Source organism: Papaver somniferum, chromosome 7, assembly GCF_003573695.1.
Source record: "Papaver somniferum cultivar HN1 chromosome 7, ASM357369v1, whole genome shotgun sequence".
Lineage (NCBI taxonomy): Eukaryota > Viridiplantae > Streptophyta > Magnoliopsida > Ranunculales > Papaveraceae > Papaver > Papaver somniferum.
In genome coordinates this window covers 217,344,178-217,369,439 of record NC_039364.1, presented here as the reverse complement: position 1 = coordinate 217,369,439, position 25,262 = coordinate 217,344,178, and the positions used below count along the sequence as shown (strand labels likewise).

The window sequence follows — 25,262 nt, the reverse complement described above, 5'->3', positions numbered from 1 at the left end:
GTACAACGCGAGTAATTGTGAAATACCTCCAACTCATTCACAATTCTCGTAAAGTCCGGACAGCTAGCTAGATTTCGACCTCAGTTCTTAGCCTGAGAAACTATCTCTTGGTGATTAGTAGTCATGACTTCAGATCTTTCTTTACACATGTGTAGATACACTTTACACTCTTATCACATGTCTTTTTTTGTTATCAGTGCTAGGATTGTGCCTTCGATAGCTAGATTGACATCTCCATTTTGCTGTGAGCTTAACTGTTTTGCACATGTCACGTTTGATGGAATCTGAGCTCATATTTTGACCTAGAACTTTGTAGGTACGTTCTAAGCAAACCTTCACGAGACTTCAACTCGTCCACTGGGACACTTAGTGGTTTAAAAGGCTTAGTGCATACGCTAAATGCATTCGAGAGACCAGCGACAGTGGTATAGTTAGGATTTCCTTAGTTTTGTTTTACTTGAGTACAAGTAAAATTCAGGTTTGGGGGTATTTGATGAGTGCCAAATATTGTATATATTTATCCCTTTTTGTTGGCATTTTAACTCATCTTTTATGCATTAATTCTACATTTTATCCCATATTCTGTATTTTCATTGTTTTCAAGAATAATATTTTTTATTAATTAATTTTGCATTTTTAGGTAATAAATAAAGTTCGGATGAGTCGCGGAGCGAAAAGAGCAGAAAAGTAGTGAAAAGCCGGGAGAAACTACGCAAGGAAGCCGCGAAGAATGGTGCGCACAACCTCATTTTCTACACACAAAAGCGCCTCCGTTCTCAGCCATCAGATCAGTTCTCAGAAGCATCCGACGGTCGCTCCCTCATAGATCATCAAAATCTGATGTCTCTGCCGAGCACCACAGCGCTGAAATTCCAAGCCTTCAGATTAGATGGTAGTTGAATCCAACGGTCGCTCCCTTGCTGTTCATCAACGTTTGATATCTCCGCTTTACACTACAACACCTAACCCCATCTAGAGCCGTTAACTTCGTTGTATCAAAATATCTGACGGTCGCTACCAACCTCATCAGTAGGAACCATCCGATCTACCTACCATCTTCGCATCCCACGGCTAAGCGTCGCAGATCATCAAACTCGATACACTCGCCTCACACCCTAGCGACCGAGCACCTACACCTCACCCAAACGCACCCTTCTCCCAAACCATCGAGCCACTTTCTTCTCCACCTTACCCCTCTGCAGAACCATCACCCTGCAACTGCCGCACCACCATCATCACCACCACTCCTGTCGCCACCAAACACCACCATACCACCTCCGTCATCATCCTACACGTGATTGAACACCTTCCCCCATCATTCTAGCCCTTTATCCCATCAACTCATTACCTAACCTAAACCCTAGGTTATGGATTGATGGATTAACGTGTGCTAGAGAAGCAATTGAAGGCATGGAGAGGTAGAGAAGGACAAGGAGGGTAATGGGTCGAGCTCAATTTGATGTGGCTACATCAAATTAGGTGAGTAATCACCAACCCTAGCTACTGTCAGTTTGGGGATTTTTATTGGAAAACCCTAATGATGTAATTGGGTATAAATTGGGACTATGGGTTGTGTTAGAAACTATGCTTGGATTAGCCGGCATCCAGGACTTTCATGTCCTGTTAATGTTAATGTTTTTTTCTCTTTAATGTGTTTCAGTTCAGTTTCATGTTCATGTTTCAGTTAAATTTCAGTTATGTTCATTGTTAATTGTTCATTGTTAATTTCAATTATGTTCATGTTAGTTGTGTTAGTCTCCTGTTAGTTCAATTCTGTTAAGGTTCTGTTAGATTCTAGAATATCCTGTTAATGTTTCTGTTGAATGTGCAATGTCATGTTAGTTCACTGTTAATTTGTCATGTCAGTTAAATGTTCACTGTCATGTAATGTTATGTTCCTGTGAATGCTAGGCTAGATACATTTCAAGCTTTGATGTGATTGTGCAATGGCAGAAATCAGTGCTTATAGCAAGCTGATTTTCTTGCCATTCCTTGTGTATGCTTAGATTGCAATGTGCTGATTGTGCAATGGAAGAAATCAGTGCTTATAGCAAGCTGATTATCTTACCATTCTATTTGTGAATGCCTGTATTCTTGCCTTAGTATTGCTTCATTTCAGTTTTTTTTCCACATCCTTGCCCTTGGCTTTAGGCCTTGGTTCATCTTATTTTGTTTTGCTTTTGTGCATTTTGTTTTGTTTTTGCTGTTTAGTTTTTCCATTGCTTTTGCCTTGTTGTTTCTTCCCTGCCCTGCAACTCTGTTGCTTCTCTGGTTTGCTTCCAATTTGGCCTAGAGCCACTGTTTACCACTCCTTGTGCTGCTGTGCACTGCTTGTGCAGCTGCTGCTGTTTTGCATTGTCTGCTACCACTGCTGCATTGCTACTTCTTTTTCTTGGCCTTGCTGTGCAGCTCTTTCTCCTGCAGCTGCTGTTGCTGTTGCCCTCCCTGTGCTGCCTCTGCCAAGCTGCTGCTGCTGCCTTTCTGCAGCTGTTGCTACCACCCCACTTCTGCAGCTGTTGTCTGCTGCAGCTCCATTGTTGCTTCCTCACCAAGCCCACAGTTCACTAAGCCACAGACCCTCAAGTCCAGCCCCAGTCCACAGTTACTAAGCCCAGATTTGAACCAAAAGTTAAAAGCCCAAGGTTTAGTTCACTGAGGCCCATTTCATTAAGGCTCAAAGCCCAGTTTAGGTTAAGGTTAAAAGCCCAATCCAATTAACTGTGGGCTTAATCAAAAGCCTAAGTTTAAGGCCAAAGCCCATTTACATTTCAAAGACCAACTGAGCCCAAGCTCAGTTCCTTTTATTGTGAACAAACCCATTAGTACTTTAAGCCCAAAAGGCTTCAAAACCCAATAGCAATTTAGGAACCCAATTAGCTAAAACACTTCCAAAACACACCCGATCTCTGTGGATCGACCCGTACTTGCACGAGCTACAACCGACGACTGTGCACTTGCGGTATTACTGTAGGCCCCCGTTTTTATTGCGCTTAATTTTATACATATCTCCGGGCCCACCAAGTTTTTGGCCGGGGATAATTTCTAATACCCTTTTCGAGGCCTGCCAGTATCAAAGCAGGCAAACACGAAAAGATCTAACAATCTGTGTTTGATGCGATCCAACCTATAAGACATGAGTCAAAGTAGATTTAAGCGAGAGCGAAAACTAGAGAAAGACTCGGTTAACGTGTCACAAGATATGTGCTCAAAAGGCAATAGTTCTTCAATTTCAGGTTGCTCAATTGATGATGTCCATAACGAGATATCTTTGAAATCTATACTTGAGATTTCTGATAAAAGATCAAGTGTAAAAACATCTGAACTAAAGGAATTGAGCAAACAATTTCTTATTTGTTCTAATGATCTTCTTTCAGCACTTGAAAGAGAACGAGATTTAACTTTAAGTTTTAAAATCTCGATGAAGAGCATAACTTGCTGAAAGAAAAATTCTCACAACAAATTCAGAGTCTTAAACACAAAATATGTACTAGGCTTTCTCAAGCTGAGAAAGATCGTAATGCGGCTCTTAAAAAGGTACATTTGTTGGAACAGAAACTTGTTGAATCTGATGCAAGGATGAACTCTCAACAAAAGAACTTTGAAGAGAAAGAAGAAGAATATCTCTCACGAGAAAAACGCCTTGAGGCTGATCTAGCTAGTGCTCTTGATAAAATCAAGACGTTGGAAGAAGAAGATTTGGATCTTAAGAAATTCAATGTTAGCTCAAACAATTTAACCTCAATGTTAGAAGCAAGTAGAAATCATCGTGATACACGAGGATTGGGCTATAAGGGAATAAATTCTTCAAGTATTAGCAAAGAGGTAAAATTAGTTAAAGCTACAAATTCTTCTAAACCAGAGGCTTCCACTGATGTAAAAGATGCTCGTAAAGAAGGAAAACCAGTCAAGCCTAAGAATCATGTTCAACTATACTCTTCAAGTACGACAATCAAAGAGAGCACTTCTGCTAATGTCAAGAAAGAAACAAAGTTGAAGAAGAAGAAGAAGAAGAAGAAGAAGAATTTCCAATCTCCAATGCAAGAGGATCCAAAAAAAGGTAACATTAAAACTAAGACTTCGTATGTTACTAAGCATTGTTGTTATTGTGGTAATAAAGGGCATGTGGAATGGGGATGCAGTATTTGTAAGATAAAAGATACACTTTCTTTCGTATCAAACTAATTGGCTAATATTGCTCCCCAAAGGAACTCGGATCGATATTGTCCAAAGTATAGGCGAAAGAATTATTATAATGGTAGTTCAAATTTTTCCTATAGCTCGACAAGGCCATCAAATAAAAGACTCGGATTTAGAAAGAAAAATCACCTTGTAAATGCTAAGACAAGATCTGATGTTCCAAATTGGAGTAAAGTTGTTTCGCAAAGTATTCAAAAGGACAATCATCCTAATGGCATGAAGGAGAAAGCTGCTCCAGCGAAACCCAACTCTAAATGGGTCTCGAAGTCCTTCATAGCCAAGAAGGGACCAAAAGTTAGTCACAAGAATGACTCTCAGCTGTTAATTATTGGTGACAATAATTACAAGAGTTTTCTTGAAAGACTAAAGAAAGACATCATGTCTGAAATCTCTTGTACTAGTGAACGTTATGATTATGACACTCTTCATCACAAGTCAAATAAGAAAAATAAGAGATGGAATAAGAGAAAACAAACCAAGCAAAAGGTCAAGAATGATGATTCGTTCTTAGTCACTCGTGACGAACAAGACAAGGATCAACTCAATACAACCTAGTTGTGTTGGAGTGTGCATGCTCACCTTTGTGCTCAATCTTATGAAAGGCGAGGAAGCATGTAAAACTGAGCACATGATCTCTCGGTTATTATATGACTAATTAACATCTTTAGGGAGATTTATTTTCTTCTATTCTCATACCCTCTCTATCTATATTTGAACTTTTGATAGAAACGGTAATTCGAACTTTATTATGCTGATATCTTCTGTTCATATATGTGTAGCTCTTGTTTATACGGTTAAAACGAGCCAAAAATCACTGAATTCAGACATCGTATGCAAAAGTTATGTCAAAAACAGTGTAGTATTGTGATCCTTCACTAGTAACATATGGTAACCGATCCTAGTGAGAGGTGCAACATATGGTAACCGATTCTAGTGAGAGGTGCAATACGAAGGAGTGTAAAATTGTTTTACCTATAACTTCTTCGTCCGAACTCGGAATGACCTCATTCTTTCTGCGTTGGTTTCGTAATTTAATTCCCTACAAGATTGAGGTAATTGCAATACGTGATTTTCTGTTGAATATTTATGGTGTATTGCAAATTGGATTTATGGGATATTTGATTTCGGTTTTCATAACCTTAATATTTGATTGATCTCATATTGTGTGAACCCTTATTGTTTGGGTGACTTTTTGATTTAGCAGGATTAAGTTCTAGCCCATGTTGGTAGGCTTTATCAAAGGATCATGAGGGGTTGTAATTGATACAATATGTGAAAAAGTCACAATATGTTGAATCGTTTGGTTTAGCATAAAAGCATATGTGTTTCGGGGTTTTCAACTTTTGCTATGCATAAGTTAAAATCGGGTTTCAACCTTTCTCTAGTAAAGGTTGGTTGTTGTTGTTATTTTGTCTTGCAAGAGGATGACAACATAGTGATATTTTGGTATCAATTCTCCCTGGGAAGATGCAAACATTATTGGAGAAGAGGATGCGAAATTTGAGGTAACGACTTTGTTAGTTAATCGATTTCCTATTTAAGAAAATCCTGATTTTATTGCATATATTTATTGATTTTTCTTAACAAAATTTCGGTGCAATTGATGTTTTATTCCATTATTTGTGTATGGATGTGTGTGTGATTCACTTGTTTCCGGTTAAGAAAAACTACTGTTATCTTGCTTTACTGTTTGGTATCAATTATTTAGGCTTACAAAATTTCGGTGCAATTGCGGTACTTTAATGTCTATGTTGTTTTAATTGCTTCCGGTTGAGGTAAATAATTATGCAAGTTGATTTACTTGGTTTGTATGAATTGTTTATGGCTTAACAAAAGAGTTTTCGGGATGAATTGTTTAGTCCAATTCGATTCCGGATAAGAGAAACTAAGTTAATTCTGATCTTAGTTAGACTTATCAAAGTGGAGGTTTCGGTTATTCAAGTCTAATCGAATGCCTTAACAAGAAATGCTAGTTAACTAACATAGTACTTGCCTTGTTTATAATTGAAAGGTCTAAGTTATATGGATAATTAGAACCTGATGAGAAAAATAGAGTTAATTCTGATCTTTATTTTTGTCTTATCAAACAAGCAGTTGTATCTGTACAATCGGTTTAGCAAAGGAACTAAGGTGCTTAGTCGATTTTTGGTTTGCTAAACTATTAGGGAAAATTGCTTCGGCCAATTGTTTCCTTGGTAACATATCAAAACAAAATTACTTTGTAGTTTCGGTTTTGATACTGGTTATCAAAAATGGTGTGTAGAACCCTCGTGCTTAACTCTTATAAGTTTTGCAAGTCTCTTTGTAAGATTTGTAAGATCCTTTCAGTTTGCTTTTTATTTGCTCGTACCTTTGTTATTTTGTGGGAGAAATATATAGAGTAAACAAGTGATACTTATATTAATTTGTATTGATTTGGTATCACTAAGGGAAAGGACAATGGTGTTTAAACGTTATATCTAACGAAAAGAGTAAAGCATAGACTAAGGGGGAGTAACATATCATATGATGAGAATAACAAAGACGTGCGGATTGAAAATCTACCTATCTTACCTTTAGGGGGAGTGTTAGCTTTGTTATTATAATGTCAACATCTGCATTTAAAGGATTGAATGTATACAAATTATTGTGTTGTTGAATTTGGGAATCAAGCGTATGTGTAATGATCTTGTAATTTGTTTATCCATATGATGTAAGAGTTTTGTCACTAAAATCGACAAAGGGGGAGATTATTAGATCATAGCTCGGTTGAACCCACCAAGCGTTGGTATGTCAAGTTTGGTTGTCATATTTTAGTGAATAAAAACTCACTTAAAGAGTCGCTTGATTATATACTAGAGTCAACTTCGTATAGGTTAGCTTGAAAGTATTAGGATATGATACATTACAAGTATTACGTGAAGACTTGAATAATGTGAAGAAGTAAGGAGCTACAACGACAACATCATCCTTCCACTTGAGGTTAGTAATATTTGACTTGAACTGTTTCATCCCCTAACGTATCTTTCAAGTCGTGCATATTAAAAACATATCTGCGAAGCTACGAATGATTATACTCTAGTTAGACATAGTATTAAGGAATACAATATGAAGTATAACGTTTATCTTTTGAACTTCGTATATAAGACATCGACATAATCATATGAGTGCTATTGTGATTATGTATGAGTATGAGGTGAAGATTTTATCCTAGGAAACAATGTTTTTACATTTGTTTAAAGGAAGTACAATTCACAAACTCGTGTTATGAATCGAAAGGGAAATCGCTAGGCTTATTGGTATTGTTATTCATTGCAAATCTTTTGAATTACCAATATGTGTGTTTAGTATAACCGCTCATGACTTGTTTATGTTCTTGGTAAAACTATTCACAAGGCCTGACTTTTGTATTGGTATGACTTTTAATAGTGAAACCGATCTTAGTAATCACCTGAGATGGTATGATCGATTTGTTGTAATTGGTATGACCAACTCTAGGCAAAGAGGAACCGATCCTAGTAAAAGGTGCAACCAATCACAAAAGGGGAATCGATCCTTGTAAGAGGTGCAAAAAGTTTCTAGTTGTTGGGAACCGATGTTATGAACATGTGCAACACGTTTTTAGACATTGGGAACCGATCCTATGGACATGTTCACCAAATACAAGTTAGATACCATATATATGTGGGAACCGATCCTAGTACCTAGTCAACCAAGTTTTGGTAACTAGTGTGACTAATTCTAGTACCCACATGGAGGTAGAACCAAAACTTGTTTTGGTAGAACCGTGAAACCCATGTTTGGTGATTTGATACGATAATTAATCACATAGTTCTTCGAAGTCAGATGAACCAATTCTAAACTTGTTTGGAAGTGTGGCAAATCGGTTCCAAGATTGTAAGTATGAAAAAGGACTTACAAAGTAAAGATGTCGACATACTTTGAACATGTGCAATAACGCTTATCTTTTATTGTTCAAAGATATTCCTTAATAGTTAAAGGAGAATCCCGGATCAAAAATAAATTGAGAATCTTTTAATTAAGGTTTTTAATTTTATATTTGGAAAATAAAAATTAGTAATGGTCATTTACTAGTTGGAGATTTTCTAAGAGATTTCGATCAATATTTGGACAGTGCATTTCCACGAATTATGGAAACCGAATTTGGAATATATTGCATATCTTGAGAATATTTTCGGTTTTGGAAATTCCTTGGTGTCCAAACTTCCTTGATCTATAAATATTGAAGTTTTCATTTCGAGCAAACTAATCCTCAGAGCCAGCAAAACTACCTAGTTGTGTTGTTACTGGTGGAGTCGCCTATTCGGAGAGGAAAGTAACCTAATTGGGCGAAATCTCTTACGACCGCTCAGTTTAAAAACTTCTTTGGGATTGAGAAGCTCTATTAATACTGTTGGTGGGAAACTAGATAATTGCAGTTTATGTTTTGTTTTCGATTAATTTGAATGACTAACGGTTATTGAACTTTGATTGCACCTAGTTTGTTTATGCTTGAGAATCTTCTCTTCTGATATAAGATTCACTCAAACTAGATCGAAGTTTCAACGGGGATCTTTAGACTGTTTGTAGATCTAAAGACGTCTTGTGATAATCCATTGTTAACAGACTCCGTTCTGTGTGTGATTGATCACAAGAGATTCAAGTTAATTGTGTGCAGGTGTTTATTGAAGATCTAAGAATATTTGAAGACGAAGAAGATTTCTGATTTGGGTTCATAATCTTTGGTGTGCACAATACTTGTTTCGGGAAAAGATGATCCAACTATTATCGGTTTATCTTTGTGATAGATTTGATTGATTATTTGAGTAGATCGGCATCAATACGTTTCTTCGTGATTAAAAGTATTGATTGCAAAAATCTTGACAACTACTTTGGTAATTGTTATTGGATAGATCTAAGGACCTGACAAAGGAGTTTATTGAGATAAACGGAAGAGCCTTTTGTCGAACTCATATCACTTGGTTGAAAAGATTGTTACTGAACAGATTTGTTGTTCCTTTACTGATTGGAGTACGAACCAAAGGAATTGTTCCAAGTGCGTGACTTATTGCAAGTTTGAGGCGCGGGGATACAGACGAAACTAGGTGAACTATAGGTTTAGTTGCTTGGTCTCAACTATACGAAGTTGGTTTAGATTTTGTATAGCGACTTAATCCTGAGAGTATTCAATTCTGGACAAGGTCCCGAGGTTTTTCTGCATTTGCGGTTTCCTTGTTAACAAAATCTTGTTGTGTCATTTACTTTTATTTTCCGTAATTATAATAATTATTATTATAATTTAAAGTAAATTGCACAAAAGTTAATTCCTATTTACTTGATAGCAATCCTATTGTGTTTGGTTAAGTCCGGACCTTTTATCAAGTAAATATACATCGATGTTGTATTGTCTCGATCTTTTATCCATACACGATCACACAAAGTGTGAACCGATTAGTTGTATTGTCTCGACTCGGTCCATACACAATCAGTTACGGAGAAAGGACTTATAGGTGGAAAATTTTTAGATTGAGGTATATTTGGGTACCCTCGTCTTTTCACATCCTCTAAAAAAGTTTCAATGATTGAAATAGAGTTTAGAACTATTGGATTATAAACATAGTGTGCATTCTTTTATGTATCTGATCCATGATCGGAACTAGAGTATGCATACCCGTATGCACACTTGTAGTTGTGAAATTCCGTGTACCAAGTACACATACCGGTACACATACTTGCGTAAGGTATAGGTCCAGGAATTTCTGTTGGGTTTTGGAAGTGTACTAAGGTATGCGTATCCGTTCGCATACCGGCGAACCCAAACTCAGACCAACTACTTAGGTATGCGTACCCGTATGCATACTTGAGTGGTTAAAGTTCTAAAATCGGTTGGCTCATGAACTAATACATTTATATATTAAGGAATGCATTCTTTGCAAACCGTGGCTATAATGTTCATGAACTGATTCAAGTGAATCAAACCGATTTTGCTTCAATTGTGTTCTTGTATGCTTTTATGGGAATATAGCAATTGAACAACTCTTTAACTAGTTTCATTTGAGTCATTTGAACTAGTTACGGTTAAGATGAATAAGGTTGATATGAGAGTGTTCATATAGCTAACCTTGGTTAACTAGTGTTGAGCCAACATGGTGTACACGTTTAGGTGCGGTTGCTCAAACCTAAATGAAGGTACATTTCATTTGTGTATAACAAGCTAAGTATGATCTAACAGTTGAAGATATTAGCTTGAATATAATCAGGTTTTCATCTAATGACGAATATTTAATGCTTTGTTACCAAGGTAACTTAGATTGCAAACCCTGATTTGAAAACTATATAAAGGAGAACTCTAGCAACTGGGTGTGATACTAGTTGTATAAGCTAGAGTCGATTCTCCTTTAACCTTAGTTTTTTCATGAAACCCTGTAGGTTAACGACTTAAAGACTTCATTGGGATTATGAAGCCGAACCCAACTATTTTCTCTGTAGTTGCGTACGTGTTCTGATCTTACTTCTTCTATCGTGATTGAGTATTATCTTTTCTAAGATTTGCTTGAGATTTATCTCCGATAGGTAAGATTAAAAGTAGTCACAAACATCTTCGTCTCATCGTTTGTGATTCCATAATATCTTGTTTCGCTACCATATGATTAAGATTATTGTGAGGTGATTGATAATATACTAGGTTGTTCTTCGGGAATATAAGTACGATTTATCAATTGGTTCCTGTGCACCTTGATTTATCAAAAGACGGAACAAAACTCGTGGTATTTTTGTGGGAGACAGATTTATCTATTCCAATAGACTTTTTTGTGTGAGACAATTTTTTTTATCAAGTCTTCGACTTTGGATCGTAGAAACTCTTGGTTATGGGTGAGATCAGCTAAGGGAATCAAGTGCATAGTATCCTGCTAGGATCAGAGACGTAAGGAGCACGACTGTACCTTGAATAAATGTGAGATTGATTAGGGTTCAACTACATTCCAGTCTGAAGTTCATTGATAGTAGGCTAGTGTCTGTAGCAGCTTAATAGAGTGTGGTGTTCAAAGCTGGACTAGGTCCCGGGGTTTTTCTGCATTTGCGGTTTTCCTCGTTAACAAATTTCTGGTGTCTGTGTTATTTCTTATCCGCATTATATTTTGTTATATAATTGAAATATCACAGGTTGTGCGTTGAATCGATCAATTGTTAAATCCAACATTTGGTTGTTGATTGAAATTGATTGATCCTTGAACATTGGTCTTTGGTACCGTTCAAGTTACTTCTGTTATATTCAATCGGGCTCGCAAATTTTTATTTGCTGATTGCTAATTGAATTGAGAGATGTAAATATAAAACTCTTTGATATACTTTTCTCTAGATTGAGTCTAACTGTCTAGTTGATTCTCTTGAAAGTATATTGGAGTTTGTCTATTTAAATTGCCAAACGAAATATTGGGTGTGGTTGTTAGACCCCCGTTTTTTCACAATTGCAAGTAGACCAACTTAATGATCCTTGACAATATGTATATAGAGTTAATATCTCAACCTCTACTCAATCAGTATATATATAGACGCAAGGTCCGTGAACCTGATTGTTAAGTAGAGTACTTGGATGATCTCAAAAATCAATACCCAAGATCAATTTATTCGTATCCAAATAATTCAATTGGAGTTTTGCCAAGTGATTAAACTTGTTATCTATCTTTCAAGATACGAATTCTACAAGAAATTAGTCTCGTAATCGATTACAATTAAGCGGACGTATTTACTTAGATTGAATACGTACACAGCTGTATAAATCCAATTATAAAGATAAACAATATTATGCGGAAAAGGAAAAACACAAGACACCAGAAATTTTGTTAACGAGGAAACCACAATAGCAGAAAAACCCAGGACCTCATCCATATTAAACACCACACTGTATTAAGCCGTTACAGACACTAGCCTTCTATCATACTTCGGACAGGAATGTAGTTGAGACTGAATCCACCCTCTAAATGATTCAGTTACAATCGTGCTCCTTACGTCTCTTGAAACTCGCAAGGTTCTATGCACTTGATTCCCTTAGTTGACGTCCTTTACATCCTAAGAGTTGCTTAGGCCAAAGTGAAGACTTTCCATACCAACCTGCCTCTAACAGATAAGCATATTTGATTTCCGTTTAGATCAAAGATCAAGGTGTGGAAATCTGTTTGCAATAGACAAAGCTAGCAAACCTCACAAATACGGAACTTACGACTCTCGAAGAGCATCTTAGATTCTTAACCACCTCTCAAGAAAAATCATCGAAAGATCAACTAAGATCGGTATTTAGATATCTATCTTGAGGAATCACAAAGTCTGAGATGAAGAGAACTTTGCGATTACTATATATCTTGCTTGAAAGAGATTATGATAACCTCGATAACAAAAAAGCAATATCAAGATTCACGAACTATATACCAAGGTAAAGATAGCTGGACCTGACTTCATAAATCCCCAAGCGAAGTCTTTTAGTCATGTATCAATAAAAGACGACTCTAGAATCAACTAGGACACAAAGTGTCATGGATTGAATTTCTCAGTCGATAAAGATGCTTTATTTGTAGTTTTCAAAGACCAAGGTTAGCTTAGAATTCAATTTAAGATGACTTGCATGTGTCATTACACTTTTCCGTCTCCTCTCTCCAGAATCCTCTCCATAACCGTTTTTTTTTTTAAATAATTATCTGAACCTAGTTTTTTCATGATCTTCTTCTTCTTCAAACCTAGATTTACTAGGATTGAATCTGATATATCAGATTCTCCGAGTAAATTGGGGTTTGTAATTTTTTAGTTATTTTCTTACTTTCAATAAAAAATCATATTGTGATTTAGGTTTTAAATTTTATTTTTGTGTTACTGATCTTGTGTATATAATGGCTATTTCATGCCATCAAATAATTTCAAGTGTAATCACCATTATTGCGTTTTGTTATAGCTTGTGGGCTCTTGTATTGAAATCCGATGAGAGATTGAGCAAATCTTTGAAGACGATCGATCCTGATGTGACGATGATCAAGGTTTGTATAAATAAGATCAATGGCTATTGGAATGGATTGTGATTATGAAGATTAGCGTAAACTACTTCTTCTGCAAAGGATTTTATCTTAATGAAGAAGAATTCTATAAATGGTTGAAGAATAATCAAAATATCATTATTCAGACTAGTCTTTTCCATTTTATTGGGTTTCATGTAGATCAAAAAATTTACACTGTAAATTGGTTATATGAGTGTACAATGTATAATGATGAAACACGAGGGTATGTATGTATACCACTTCTACTATGTAACAATCCAAGCCTTAATTTGAATGAGGTAATCAAATAAATAAATTTAAGGATTTTTGGAAACCCCTCTTTCCGTCAGAAAAATAAATAAATTAAGAACTTGAGAACCATACAAAATATGTCTTCAAACTACAATAGAAGACTATACACATAGGTTCGATTACGGAACCGTGTATAATGGTCGTTCAATTTGGCAAGTTATCCAAAGAACTAAAACCTATTTGATGTTCATTTAAAGACCTACGAAATTAATCATGATTCACATACATTAGTGTTTAAGTGATTAACGAAGTCTTAAAAGTGTTTAAGAGAATTTTAGCAATGCTAAACATATTAAATAATAAGTCTTTAAAGCATTTGCTAAATGTTGTCGGGACAGTTGGTACAACGATTCTCCAACCGTAGGGATTATTCACGAGTCAGGGTGTTACGATTCGTGAATCGGGTTCACCAACTGTTAGCCAATTTATCCAACTTATAGAAATCAGTTCACCACGGTTCGCCAACCTGGTTCATGAATTGTTCCCAACTGAACTTTCGGTTTGCAAACTGGTTCGCCAACCTTCTTGTATATTTATATCTCAAATATCTATGGTTTGCAAACTAGTTCGCCAATCTACCCTGAGTAGAAATTTCAGTAAGTTCATATTGCTCCGTTATGATGTTTCAAACATTCCCAAGTGATATAATCATTTGCATGGGAAATTTTCAATTGATCCACAAATTAATTCATAAAACTAATATTTTTAAGGACCTTTGAACATTTAATTGTCAAATCATATTCCGAGATTTTTCACAAGACAAGCTTGACTCAAAACATCTAATTTGTAAATATACTTATAAGTCATATGACATAGTCTCAATAGATAAAATGATGGTATAGTGAGTAAAATAGAATTGATCAGTCTTCACACACCTGATACAGAAGTTCTCCAAATGTCTTCGTCGATCTTCAGTCTTTAAGGGTGATCTCTGATACTCAACTGCAATTCTAACCTATCTGAAACTTGACTTAGTATACTAGAAAGTAAGATTTAGTTTAGATCACCTAACATTGACAACAAGCTTGAGATAGTAAAACTTGTGGGTTCAACCGAGCAAAGCTCTAACAATGCTTACTTGCATCGGTTTACATAATATGATCATCAAGGAAACCCGACGTGATCCTACCTATAATAGTTTTGCTCAACTAAAATATTAAATCATTGTAATTATTATCCTTTTCTTCGTCATTTTCATCAGAGTCGCTGCTAGATGGACTTTTTGTTGGCTTTCTTCATCTTTTATTTGTTTGTGTACCTTTTGCCAGAAAATAAATTGTTGGACATTCTTTTTTGAAATATTCATTGAAAAACTTGTTTGCATTACAGTAATGTATATCCTAAAACAACTTTTTTGAAGTTGCTTTCTCACAAAATTGTGTTGTGCTGATATAGCAAATTCGTTTGCACACTTGTTCTCCATGTACTCATTCGTGTTAAAATAGCTTCTTAAAGTTGATCCTTCTTGGGTTTTTTAAAAAACTTTCAGCTCTTTTAATTCTTAACCCATACCTCTAACTCTTTAGATTAAGGCAATTCATGTGGAAATTTCTATATTATGATTTTTTTTGTCGGCCAAGTTTGTGAAAAAACGAGCTTTTTCACTATGAATAAATGTATTCAATGGCATAAGAAGAAGCGCGCAGCTAAGGTTGGGAGGCGCGACATACATAACTCGTTAGTGGTTGGACATCATACACGGGAGGTTGAACATGAGCTGCAGACGGTGGAACAAGACTCACTGGCTCCAACGGTTAAATTTCCAATGACGCTAAATCAACGGCTTTAATTTTCAAACACTATAAATTTATCTATTTAAATCATTGTCGCTCACACCACTCCACTCTCTACTTCCCAATTTCTTAAACAAAATCTTCTATTTGTTCTTTATAATTCTTAGTAAAAAATTATACGAGAAGAACGAAGGTTGTCATGAACATTTTATGGGGAAAAAGAAATTAAAAAGATGAAAGAATATTGGCATCTTCTATAAATGTCGGTTATACTCAAAATCGTATGTTTAGTTTGCTTCGCGAAATATAGTTGATGGTCATGATTTAATTCCATGTCATATGTCAGGGCATCAAGACCGATCTTCATATCATAGAATGAGAAGATGATACAAAGACTTAAATATTTTTTATCTAGCGGTACCCGGTCTAGTATGCGAAAGAGTAAATATATATCTCTCGTGTCAATTTTATTTTGTATATCAAAAAAAACACCACGGCGTTATTTTTTAAATATTGGTAGAATGGTAGTTGATACATGCGTTGTATTTCATGGATTTTGAAATTGGTAAGTTTATTAACCAAAAATAATATTTATTCTTAAACAATTGTTTATTAAATCAAAACAATTAAATGATATCATTGTTGTTATAGGAATCACCCCACTTGATTTTTATTTCATTTGTGGAATATCAAGTGATGTGGGAGCCTCATTACCATTCAACCAAAATGAATGGATGCCAAACCAAAAACGGAAGACGGTTCTTCCGTTGTTTTTTGAATCCAATGTGCGAGAAGATCATAAATATTTGAAAGGAGATGGATACACTTTTCAGAATTGAAGGCTTTCCTACGATCCAGGAAGGCTCAACTAATACAATTACATATGATTAAATCTAAAGAGTGTTTGTGTCCTAGTTATTGAATCAAATGTTCTTTTCCCAACTCAACTAGTATTTCACACATACATTGGCTTTAATATTTACAAGATCTTCATGTCGCACTGTATTATGATTGCGGGTCTGCAATTTTAACAGAAATACATTACGACCTCGATATAACATCCAATGGTCGGATGAGCCGTATATATCTATGATTCCTAGCCAGATGCCTCTAGATAAACTTTACTCAACGACCTACCCCCATAGATGTAAATTCTTTATTATCTTTATCATCTTCATAAAGTATGGCTCAATCAAATTGGGTTTTGCCAAGTATAACTTCAGATTGTGATCTAACCACAATCTCAATAGTTTTGAAAGCTATGGAACATAATTCTCCTTATTACATTGTAGATGCCATTGGAGATCGATTGAAGTTAAAGCTTTACAATTATGACGGGTAAATCAATAAATGACGGCTTTACACTTGCAGACGGTCCGAAAATAGCAGGGGGTACCATTCTGTTGGAATTGAGTCCTTCTGTAAATCCTGATGTTCGTGAAAATTCTGGCAGTACTTCTAGGAACAATGCGTCATGGTATGAGAATGTGGTAGAAGCACAAGTGACAGAAACTGAACCACAAACTTTGTCTGATTCCCAACGTCATGTAATTCAACTAGATCTGAGACCACTTCCAACTTGGAACTCGAATGAGGCTTATCATCCTGCTACACCACAAGCAACCTCTTCTACGTTTCTACCAATAACTTCTGGTTTACAACCACCCACTTCTGCTTTTTCAACAATATGGATATATGAGTAAATATACAAATTTCCGGGTCTTGGACTTTGGAATCAAGATGAAGAACATTAAATTACATATGATTTAAATTACATTCGATTTAGATGACCATCATACTCAATAAACGTCTTCATTTGTGATGTAGTTGTCATAACAACATTCAACAAAATGGGTTTGAACTTATCCAACATATTAAGGATTTTTAAACAACCTTCGAAACGAAAAATATCATTTTTCATCTTTGTCATTCCTCTACAGACCTTCTTACCAATTCTCAACATCAGTTTTACCCCTCACTCTTAATCGATCGACTTGCATTATTAAAGATACAAATTCACTTACTTTTCTGCTAATTATCTCAAAACGAAATTATAAGTCACATTTAGCGTGAAAACTCGGGTTACAGTTGTCACCATAGAACTTTTCGTAAACACTTTGCCGGAAATTCACACTCGGTGTTTTTGTTCCAGCAAGCTAAGTTTGTAACACATAGTTTCTGCAAATAGCTAAATCTTATTCTCAAGAGTATTGAGCTTGTAACAAGGAACGAAAGATCTTTCAACAAACTAAATTGAAATTGGAAGAAATATTATGTGATGTTTGAGGTTTGAATGAGGTGTAATTTGATATGATGTGAGAAATTAGTATCTAGAGAGAATTCAAAGAGAGCCATTGGATCTAGCAGTTATGCAACGTAACTTTGGCCACACGAAGGGATAACAGACGTCGGCGGTTGAACTTAAACACCACGCGCATGATGAGACATGCGTATCTTGTTCAGCCGCAATGCACAAACCCACAAATTTGTTTGCTTGCTATCCATTTTTCATGTTTTCTTATTCCATATTGGGAGCAAAATGGGAAAATCTAAGACATTTCCATAGGAATTTCCCTTGCCATCATTGATATCGACATATGAATATGCAGAGAGATTAACATTAGTTATGCAAGTAGGCCCTTAAAATGTTGTTTCCGATGAGAAAACTGGTGAACCGATTGGGGGCACTTGAGAAACATGTAAAACATATAGAGATCTAGTTGGTGGAGCAAAATCATCCAACAAGTTAGGGTCAAATATTTTCAACGCCTTTAGGATGTTTTAACAACTTTCATAATGATAACCTTTATTTGTATTCTTTGACGGTCCTCTCTGCATCTTCATTCCTGCAATGTACGATAAACAATTTATATTTTAACAAATTCGATTTGTAAATTAAATTTTTTGAATTGTTCTTACCCATCGACATCATCTCCATCGATTCATTTGTGTAACCGCAGCTACATATTTAGTAACTTATATGTTGATAGCATGAACTAAGACAACCTATATACACCACGAGCTTTTCCCAGCCACAATATTTATTTATTTTGAAATAAGTCCCCCCACCCCACCCCACCCCACAAACTTTAGTTGTCACGCACCATTGGTAGCATCTTGTGTAAAATCTACATAATTCCTACAAATAGATTCATCTTTTCCCATTTATAACTTTGAACCACGAACTTTTGCACCAACTTGGAATGATCTTAGTTAGGGTGGTGTTGCCATTTTTTATGAAAGTTTGAATTGAAATAAATTTTTTATAAAAATACAGAAAAACGAGTTAAATAATAAGGTTAGATAACATGTATATAAAAGAATTTGAAATTAGTCCATCGAGTGATTTAGTCGTTGAGCAGCAATGACATTGCCTAGCGGCTGAAGTGATGCCGCTCAGTGGCAATGCCAAGGCTCACGCATGAGCAACCAAAAACTCCCATATGGGGCTTGAACAAGCATGAAGTCAGCCCCCTAGCCAACTGGGGTTATCTCTCATCATTTCCTTTTATCACACGGTTACTTTAATTTCATTCCATCTACTTTTACCAACTCCCCTCTTAGACTTTTCAAAAAAAAGAAAACTCCCCTCTTAGAAAGAGAGAGAGAAAGAGGAGACCTAATCTCCCAGTCTCTTTTCCTCTCGAAAACCAGGTCCAGATTAAGCCGCCGAAATCATCCATTTGTCTTCCACACCAACCGCATTATTTTCGTTTCATTGTGTTCTTGGATTTGATTTTATCCTTTTTAGAGAATGTCGTCTGTGAATTGGGAACTCAAAGGTTGTTGCAAGCAGGATCAGAAGATCTTTCTTGCTACAATCGGAATCTGTACAGTTGTAATTCTTGCTCTATGGAGGACAATACTGTTAACACCATTCAAACTCATCACTGTATTTCTTCACGAAGCCAGTCATGCTATCGCTTGTAAACTAACATGTGGTCATGTTGAAGGGATCCAAGTTCACGCAAACGAGGGCGGAGTGACACAAACACGCGGCGGTGTGTATTGGGTGATTTTACCTGCTGGTTACCTTGGTTCATCGTTTTGGGGAATGGTTTTCATTCTTGCATCTACAAATCTTCTTACTGCTAGAATTGCTGCTGGATGCCTTGGTGTTGCGTTGCTTATTGTACTCTTCGTGGCAAAGAATTGGACTCTGAGAGGACTCTGCATCGGATTTATTATTTTCCTTGCAGTGTTCTGGTTTCTGCAAGAGAAAACAAGTGTCCGTATTCTTCGGTACATTATTCTTTTCATTGGTGTAATGAACAGCTTGTTTTCGGTTTATGATATCTATGATGATACCATTTCTAGAAGAGTGAATTCTAGTGATGCTGAGAAGTTTGCAGAAGTTTGTCCTTGCCCTTGCAATGGTGTTGGATGGGGAGTCATCTGGGGACTTATATCGTTCATGTTTCTTTGTGGAGCTGTCTACCTTGGGCTTGTTATATTGTCTTGAGTTTAGGTATTAATTGCTCCATCAAGAGCAATTCTGATTGTTAGTAGCTTTAAGTTAGGTGTGTCTGATTATACTATTCTTTCTGCACATTACCCTCACATGGGGTTGTCATTGTTTATTTTTGACAGAGAAGCGATAACTATTCATTGTTAAGCTCATGTCCAATTTCTTTACAACTACATGGATTGTTTATAGTTTCAGTTCATTCAAGCTTCATTGTTTTCCTATTTTTCTGGACGCACATTAAAGCTACATCACAGAAGTTTTTATTTTACTTTTTAAAAAACAGAACAAAAACATTTTAACTTTACTCTTCGGAAAAGAGATGTAGTAGAACCTCCATTACCACAAACTTGGTTGGTCTTCAAAGACCACCACCACAACATTTGCGGTATCAGAATAATGAGCTACTATCATATGGGTCTCACCGATTTCACCACAGGCAAAGAAAACGTGAATTTTGCTGGCTCAAATCTGTGATCACCCTTGTCGAGGGCTTCAAATGGGTCTCCAGTCCAGCCTCCGGGCACATGAAACTAAGGATTATGGAAAATTCTGTGGTGGGTTGAAAGAAACAGATAAATCTCAGACTTCGAATTGAACCTGTGTCTTTATCTGTTTCAGATTCTGTAGTGACTATATCCAGAAGGCACTGTAAAAACAGTAAACCTTAGACTCTATCTTCTCTTCTTATTTCTCTCTATAGATGTGATAGTAAATTAGCATGAATGACGTGTTTTGCAAGAACATTAATTGAAGATTTGAGTTTTTCTTTCACACATCCAACAATAATATGATGCATTCACATAATAATCTCTGACGAACTGCAATAAAACTACTGCATCAATCTTGTAACTATAACACAAATAGAGAATACAAGTTCCTTCCTCTCTTCTAATTTCTATAACTCTTGACTAACCCGAACTACACTAGTAAAATAGAAGTTTCTTTTACATAATTATTTCTTGAGAGACTGTTTGAAACTAAATAGAGGCGCACACTGACCAGTTAATGAATCAAACACAGAGAACAACGCCACTTAGAAAAGATTCCAGCAATGTCGTCAGTTCATGGATTGAAAACGTTTCATGATAATCATGCTCATGTCCATATATCGTTGAGCGCAGTTGGAAAGACAAGATGATTCACTAGAGCTGAACTTAGCCCCAGGGGTACTGGTTATGCACTTGTCCCAGCAAGCATCTGTGAGCTTAGCCACCATTTCGTTCAGCATTGCTCTTTCTTTTTCTTGCTGAAACAAACAAACAAAAAAAATCAACATTCAATTGAAAATCTGCGTCCTTAACATAACCCAATTTTCATTCTTTCATCTGTGACCAACTTAATCAGATTGGGATTCAAAAACAATAACAAACTAAACAAACACTGAAAAAGTTGTGTCACAATTAAATGAAAGCAAACCTACAAATAATTTTTGTTTTACCTGATTACCTTCTCTGATCAATTCATTGCTATTATCAAATCCAAAACAAAATACATTCGGCTAATAGTTGGGTAATGCATAATTTTTACCAAAAAGTACTTTACAAGAGATTGATTTTTGTGATTTTACTTTTCCTCCTAACAATACTTACCGAACTAAGTATTTTAAGATATAGGTTTGATGATAACATCTTCTGTTCAATCTATGGTGACTTTACCTTTTACTAAAACCCTAACAAAAAAATCCTATTATAAGTCTCCAAATTTAGACTAGATCACAACAAGAAAGAGGGAGTTTGATGTAAGCTTACCTCAATAAACTGTTGTAATGCAGGGCTGTTCATGCCGTCCATACTGCTATGCTAATGGTTGTTCTTGGTTGTTGTTGAGAAGCCTCCTCCTTTTCTTCCTCCGCTATCAAAAAAATAGTTGAAACTGGAAACCCTAGAGTCAAATGGGGATGCTTCGAATGAGAACTTGTGGACCTTGTGGTGGTCCATGGATCCTATGGGCTGGATATACTCGGTAGTGCTAAATCCAATATTACAACTGGGCTTGAGCTATATGATTTGAGACGGGAAACTTAGGGGAAGACCCAAAAAATATAATATTCTCATTGTCAGGCCCACAATTAATTTTAGGTACCGTGACATCCATAATTATTTTCGTGACACTCATAATTATATGAAGTTATTAAAAATGTCTGCATGACGGATTATGGCAACGCATCAGGGGTATAATTGGCAACGCAACTTGGACATAACATATCTAAAAATCCGCGCCTTGAAATTTTACAAATTTTATATCGTTGGAAATCTTTTTAAGAGAGCTGCGCAACGAGTACAAACAAGAATATCAAATTTTTGTTTTTCACGAAAAAATCGGAGGTGATCATCATGTTAGGCAAAATTTTCGAAAATTTCATACATAATTATTATGCAGCCACCAAAAAAGATGCATAACACGTTCTGCAGACGCATAACGAATTATGCAACCATTTTCTCCACTGCATAACAAATTATGCATATGCACAACTCTATAACAAGTTATGTAGCCATTGTATTAGTGCGTACATACAAAATAGATGCATAATGCATTATGCATCTATTTTCTCGATGCATAAAAGATTGTGCAACAATTTTCTCGATGCATAATGCATTATGCAGCCATATTTTCGGATGCATAACAGGTTATGCATCCATTTTCGCGACTGCATAACATGTTATGTAGATATTACTGTAGGTGCATGACAAGTTATGCAGTATTTGTTTTTGTTGGTTTTAATAGTGACAAAAAAGTTGTTGCATAATGTGTTATGCAACCTTTTTCTGAACTGCATAACAAGTTATGCAACAAATTTTGTAGATGCATAATAGATTATGCATCCATTTTCACGACTGCATAACATGTTATGCAGACATTTTCTCGAATGCATGACAAGTTATGCAGTTATAACAGCATCATCATCATCTTTCCTGTTTCAATATCTCCCATACAAACCAAAACTACATAAACACCCAATTTAGTTCATTGTTGTTGAACTTCCGGCAACAATCCGTACGAAACCAGCCAAAAAATATCTTACAAAGTAGTTTAAGAATGAAAGCTAATATTCACGAGTTAGATTTCTGGATCAAGTTTAACAACGAGTCCTAAGCAATGGAACAGGAAAAACCCCTTCTTCCATTCCACCTTCAACAAGTACAAACAAGTTTATAAAACTTACAAAGAAGAACGCGTAATCGAAGATATCCTTTTATACGTTCACTGTTATGTGCTACTATTGTTACAACAAAGTTATTCCCATCGAACCACTTGCACAGTTAAAGTGCAAAATGATTTAAGAAAAACTACAGGTGATTAATTATAAACTACCTGGATCTTCTTAGTCGTCTCTGTAGTAGCTTTTCTTTTCATGTGTTGAAAGTACTCACTGCGCTCTAATCAGCAAATCTAGGAAGTATTTGTTGTACTTGTCCAGTCTAATATATACTTGCATTGGATTCAGAAACTGCAGGCCGACTATGTTTATGCTGATGAGTGCTAAAAAGTGCATATTTCTATATCTTTTTCTTGGCAATTAACTCATCTTTTGTGCTCTAATTCTCCATTTTATCCCATATTCTGTATTTTCATTGTTTTCAAGAATAAATACTTTTCTTAATTAATTTTGTATTTTTAGGTTCTAAATAAAGTTTGGATGGAATTACGGAGCGAAAAGAGCAGAAAAGTGGTGGAAGCCGAGAGGAATTACCCAAGGAAGCCGCGAGGAATGTTGTGCACAAGACCAAAAGGCTAGAAATGGGCTTAACAAGGAAGAATTGTTATTAAAGAAGATATGGGCTTGGCATACCCAAGGTCCAAAACCCTTACCCAAACCCATTTCCTATATCCATACCCGTTTCCATTTCTAGCCATCAGATTGGATCATCTCAGCATCCTACGGTCGCAGCATTGTCAGTACATCAAAGTCTGAAGCTCCTGTCTAACACTACAGCACCTAACCCCATCTTGAGCCGTCAGTTTCGTTGTATCAGGCATCCGACGGTCGATACCAGCCTATTCACTTGTAGCCGTTAGATCTATCTATCATTTCCGCATCCCACGGCTCAGCTTCGCTGGACATCGAATTGGCTACACCCGCTTCACACTGTAACAACATACACCTATACCCATCTCCAAACACTCCCCTCCTTCTTTCCATCGAACCCATCTTCTTCCTCCCACTCCCTCTGCAACTACTCCACTGCCACCACCAACTCCGTCTGCACCTTCCATACCGCCACCACCTTCATCATATCACTCTAACAACCAACACCCATCACTCTATCTACCTATTACATCAACCTCTCGATCTTTTTCTCTCTAAAACCCTAGTTTTATGGGTTGATGAAATAAGTTAGGTTAAAGATGAAATTGGAAGCAACAGGAGATGTAGGATACACACAAGAGGGATGGGTCGAAATCAAAATCAAATTTCAGAGAGTTGGTATGATTTAATTTCGATTTAGGTGAAACCCTAATTTTTGGGGATTTTGATATTTTTATGTTGCAACTATAAATAGGGATGTGTGTGTGTTGTAGAAGGTATGCCTGGGATAGCCAGAGCTTCACCCAAGAGGACTGGACTAGCCAGTTCCTCAACTGTATTATTTTCAATTGTTTTGCACAATGTTTGTTATGTTCTGATTTCATGTCTAGGGTTTAGATGAAACCCCAATTCTGATGTTAAGTTGTTCATATTCTAGACAGTGTTCTTGTTGTGATATAATGTTGTGGATAAATATAATCTAAACATGTCAGCATTTTAATTTCACAATGTATGCCTTGTATCCATTGTAGTCGGGTTATTTCTATGTTGAATGTGTTGCAACTCATGCTTAACAGATTGTTGTTCATAAATTTGACTAATTGTACTTTAATCAGACAGTTAGTACTTTGTAGGAACACCTTAGTTGCGATTAGAATATCCTTCAGGATTGTTTAGCTATCTAAGAGGTTAATCCATAGTTAGTTGCATTGTGAGAAGGCAGCTAGAACTAGGATTAGGATCATCTTAGAGACACTGAACCATTCTCCTAAGACCATCCTTTGATGAGCAGCATGCATAGAACCTCAACTGCCATCTAGATAGTTACATGAGGCTAGAACTTCACTATTATCTATACAAGGAACAAGACTCTATTAGAACTAGGAGGACTTAGCTTAGGAAAAGGGTGGATTCAAGATCCTAGTCCCTCCCATATCACTGCCATTTAGAATTCTTTAGGAAATCACTTAGAAAACAACATATCACCCTCCTTGTCCCTGTGGACTTTCCCCTACTTGCACACTAGCTTCATCAAGACCCTGTATACTTGTAGGTAAAACATAGGTTGTAGTTTTAGGTACTCTTTTCCCAGCTACCAAGTTTTTGGCGCCGCTGCCGGGGACTGGTGTTGTGTTGAAGTTGTTTTCTTGCTTACATTCCTGCATCATAACTTGCATATTCATCTTTGCATTGCATTCCTGCATGAGCATTTAGTGTAGCATCTAGTGTAATTTTCCTGTTCTTTGTAGCTTGCTCTTAACTGATAACTCTGTTGAGTAACAGGTGCCTTCTCCAACTGACCT

At 36.2% G+C, this 25,262-nt stretch overlaps 2 protein-coding genes across 2 annotated transcripts; one reads left to right on the top strand and one right to left on the bottom strand.

Annotated features, from left to right (window-relative positions):
• Positions 1-18,828: 18,828 nt before the first annotated feature.
• On the top strand, positions 18,829-19,916 carry LOC113293360. Its single transcript, XM_026542016.1, has one exon. The coding sequence runs from the start codon at positions 18,999-19,001 to the stop codon at positions 19,704-19,706; it is 708 nt and encodes a 235-aa protein (XP_026397801.1). The 5' UTR covers positions 18,829-18,998; the 3' UTR covers positions 19,707-19,916.
• A 539-nt stretch (positions 19,917-20,455) lies between these two features.
• On the bottom strand, positions 20,456-21,595 carry LOC113293359 (mitochondrial import inner membrane translocase subunit TIM8-like). Its single transcript, XM_026542015.1, has 2 exons — positions 21,461-21,595; positions 20,456-20,958 (listed from the first exon to the last, which is right to left on the bottom strand). Exons 1-2 carry the CDS (start codon positions 21,500-21,502, stop codon positions 20,770-20,772), a joined length of 231 nt encoding a protein of 76 aa, XP_026397800.1. The 5' UTR covers positions 21,503-21,595; the 3' UTR covers positions 20,456-20,769.
• Between the last annotated feature and the right edge of the window lie 3,667 nt (positions 21,596-25,262).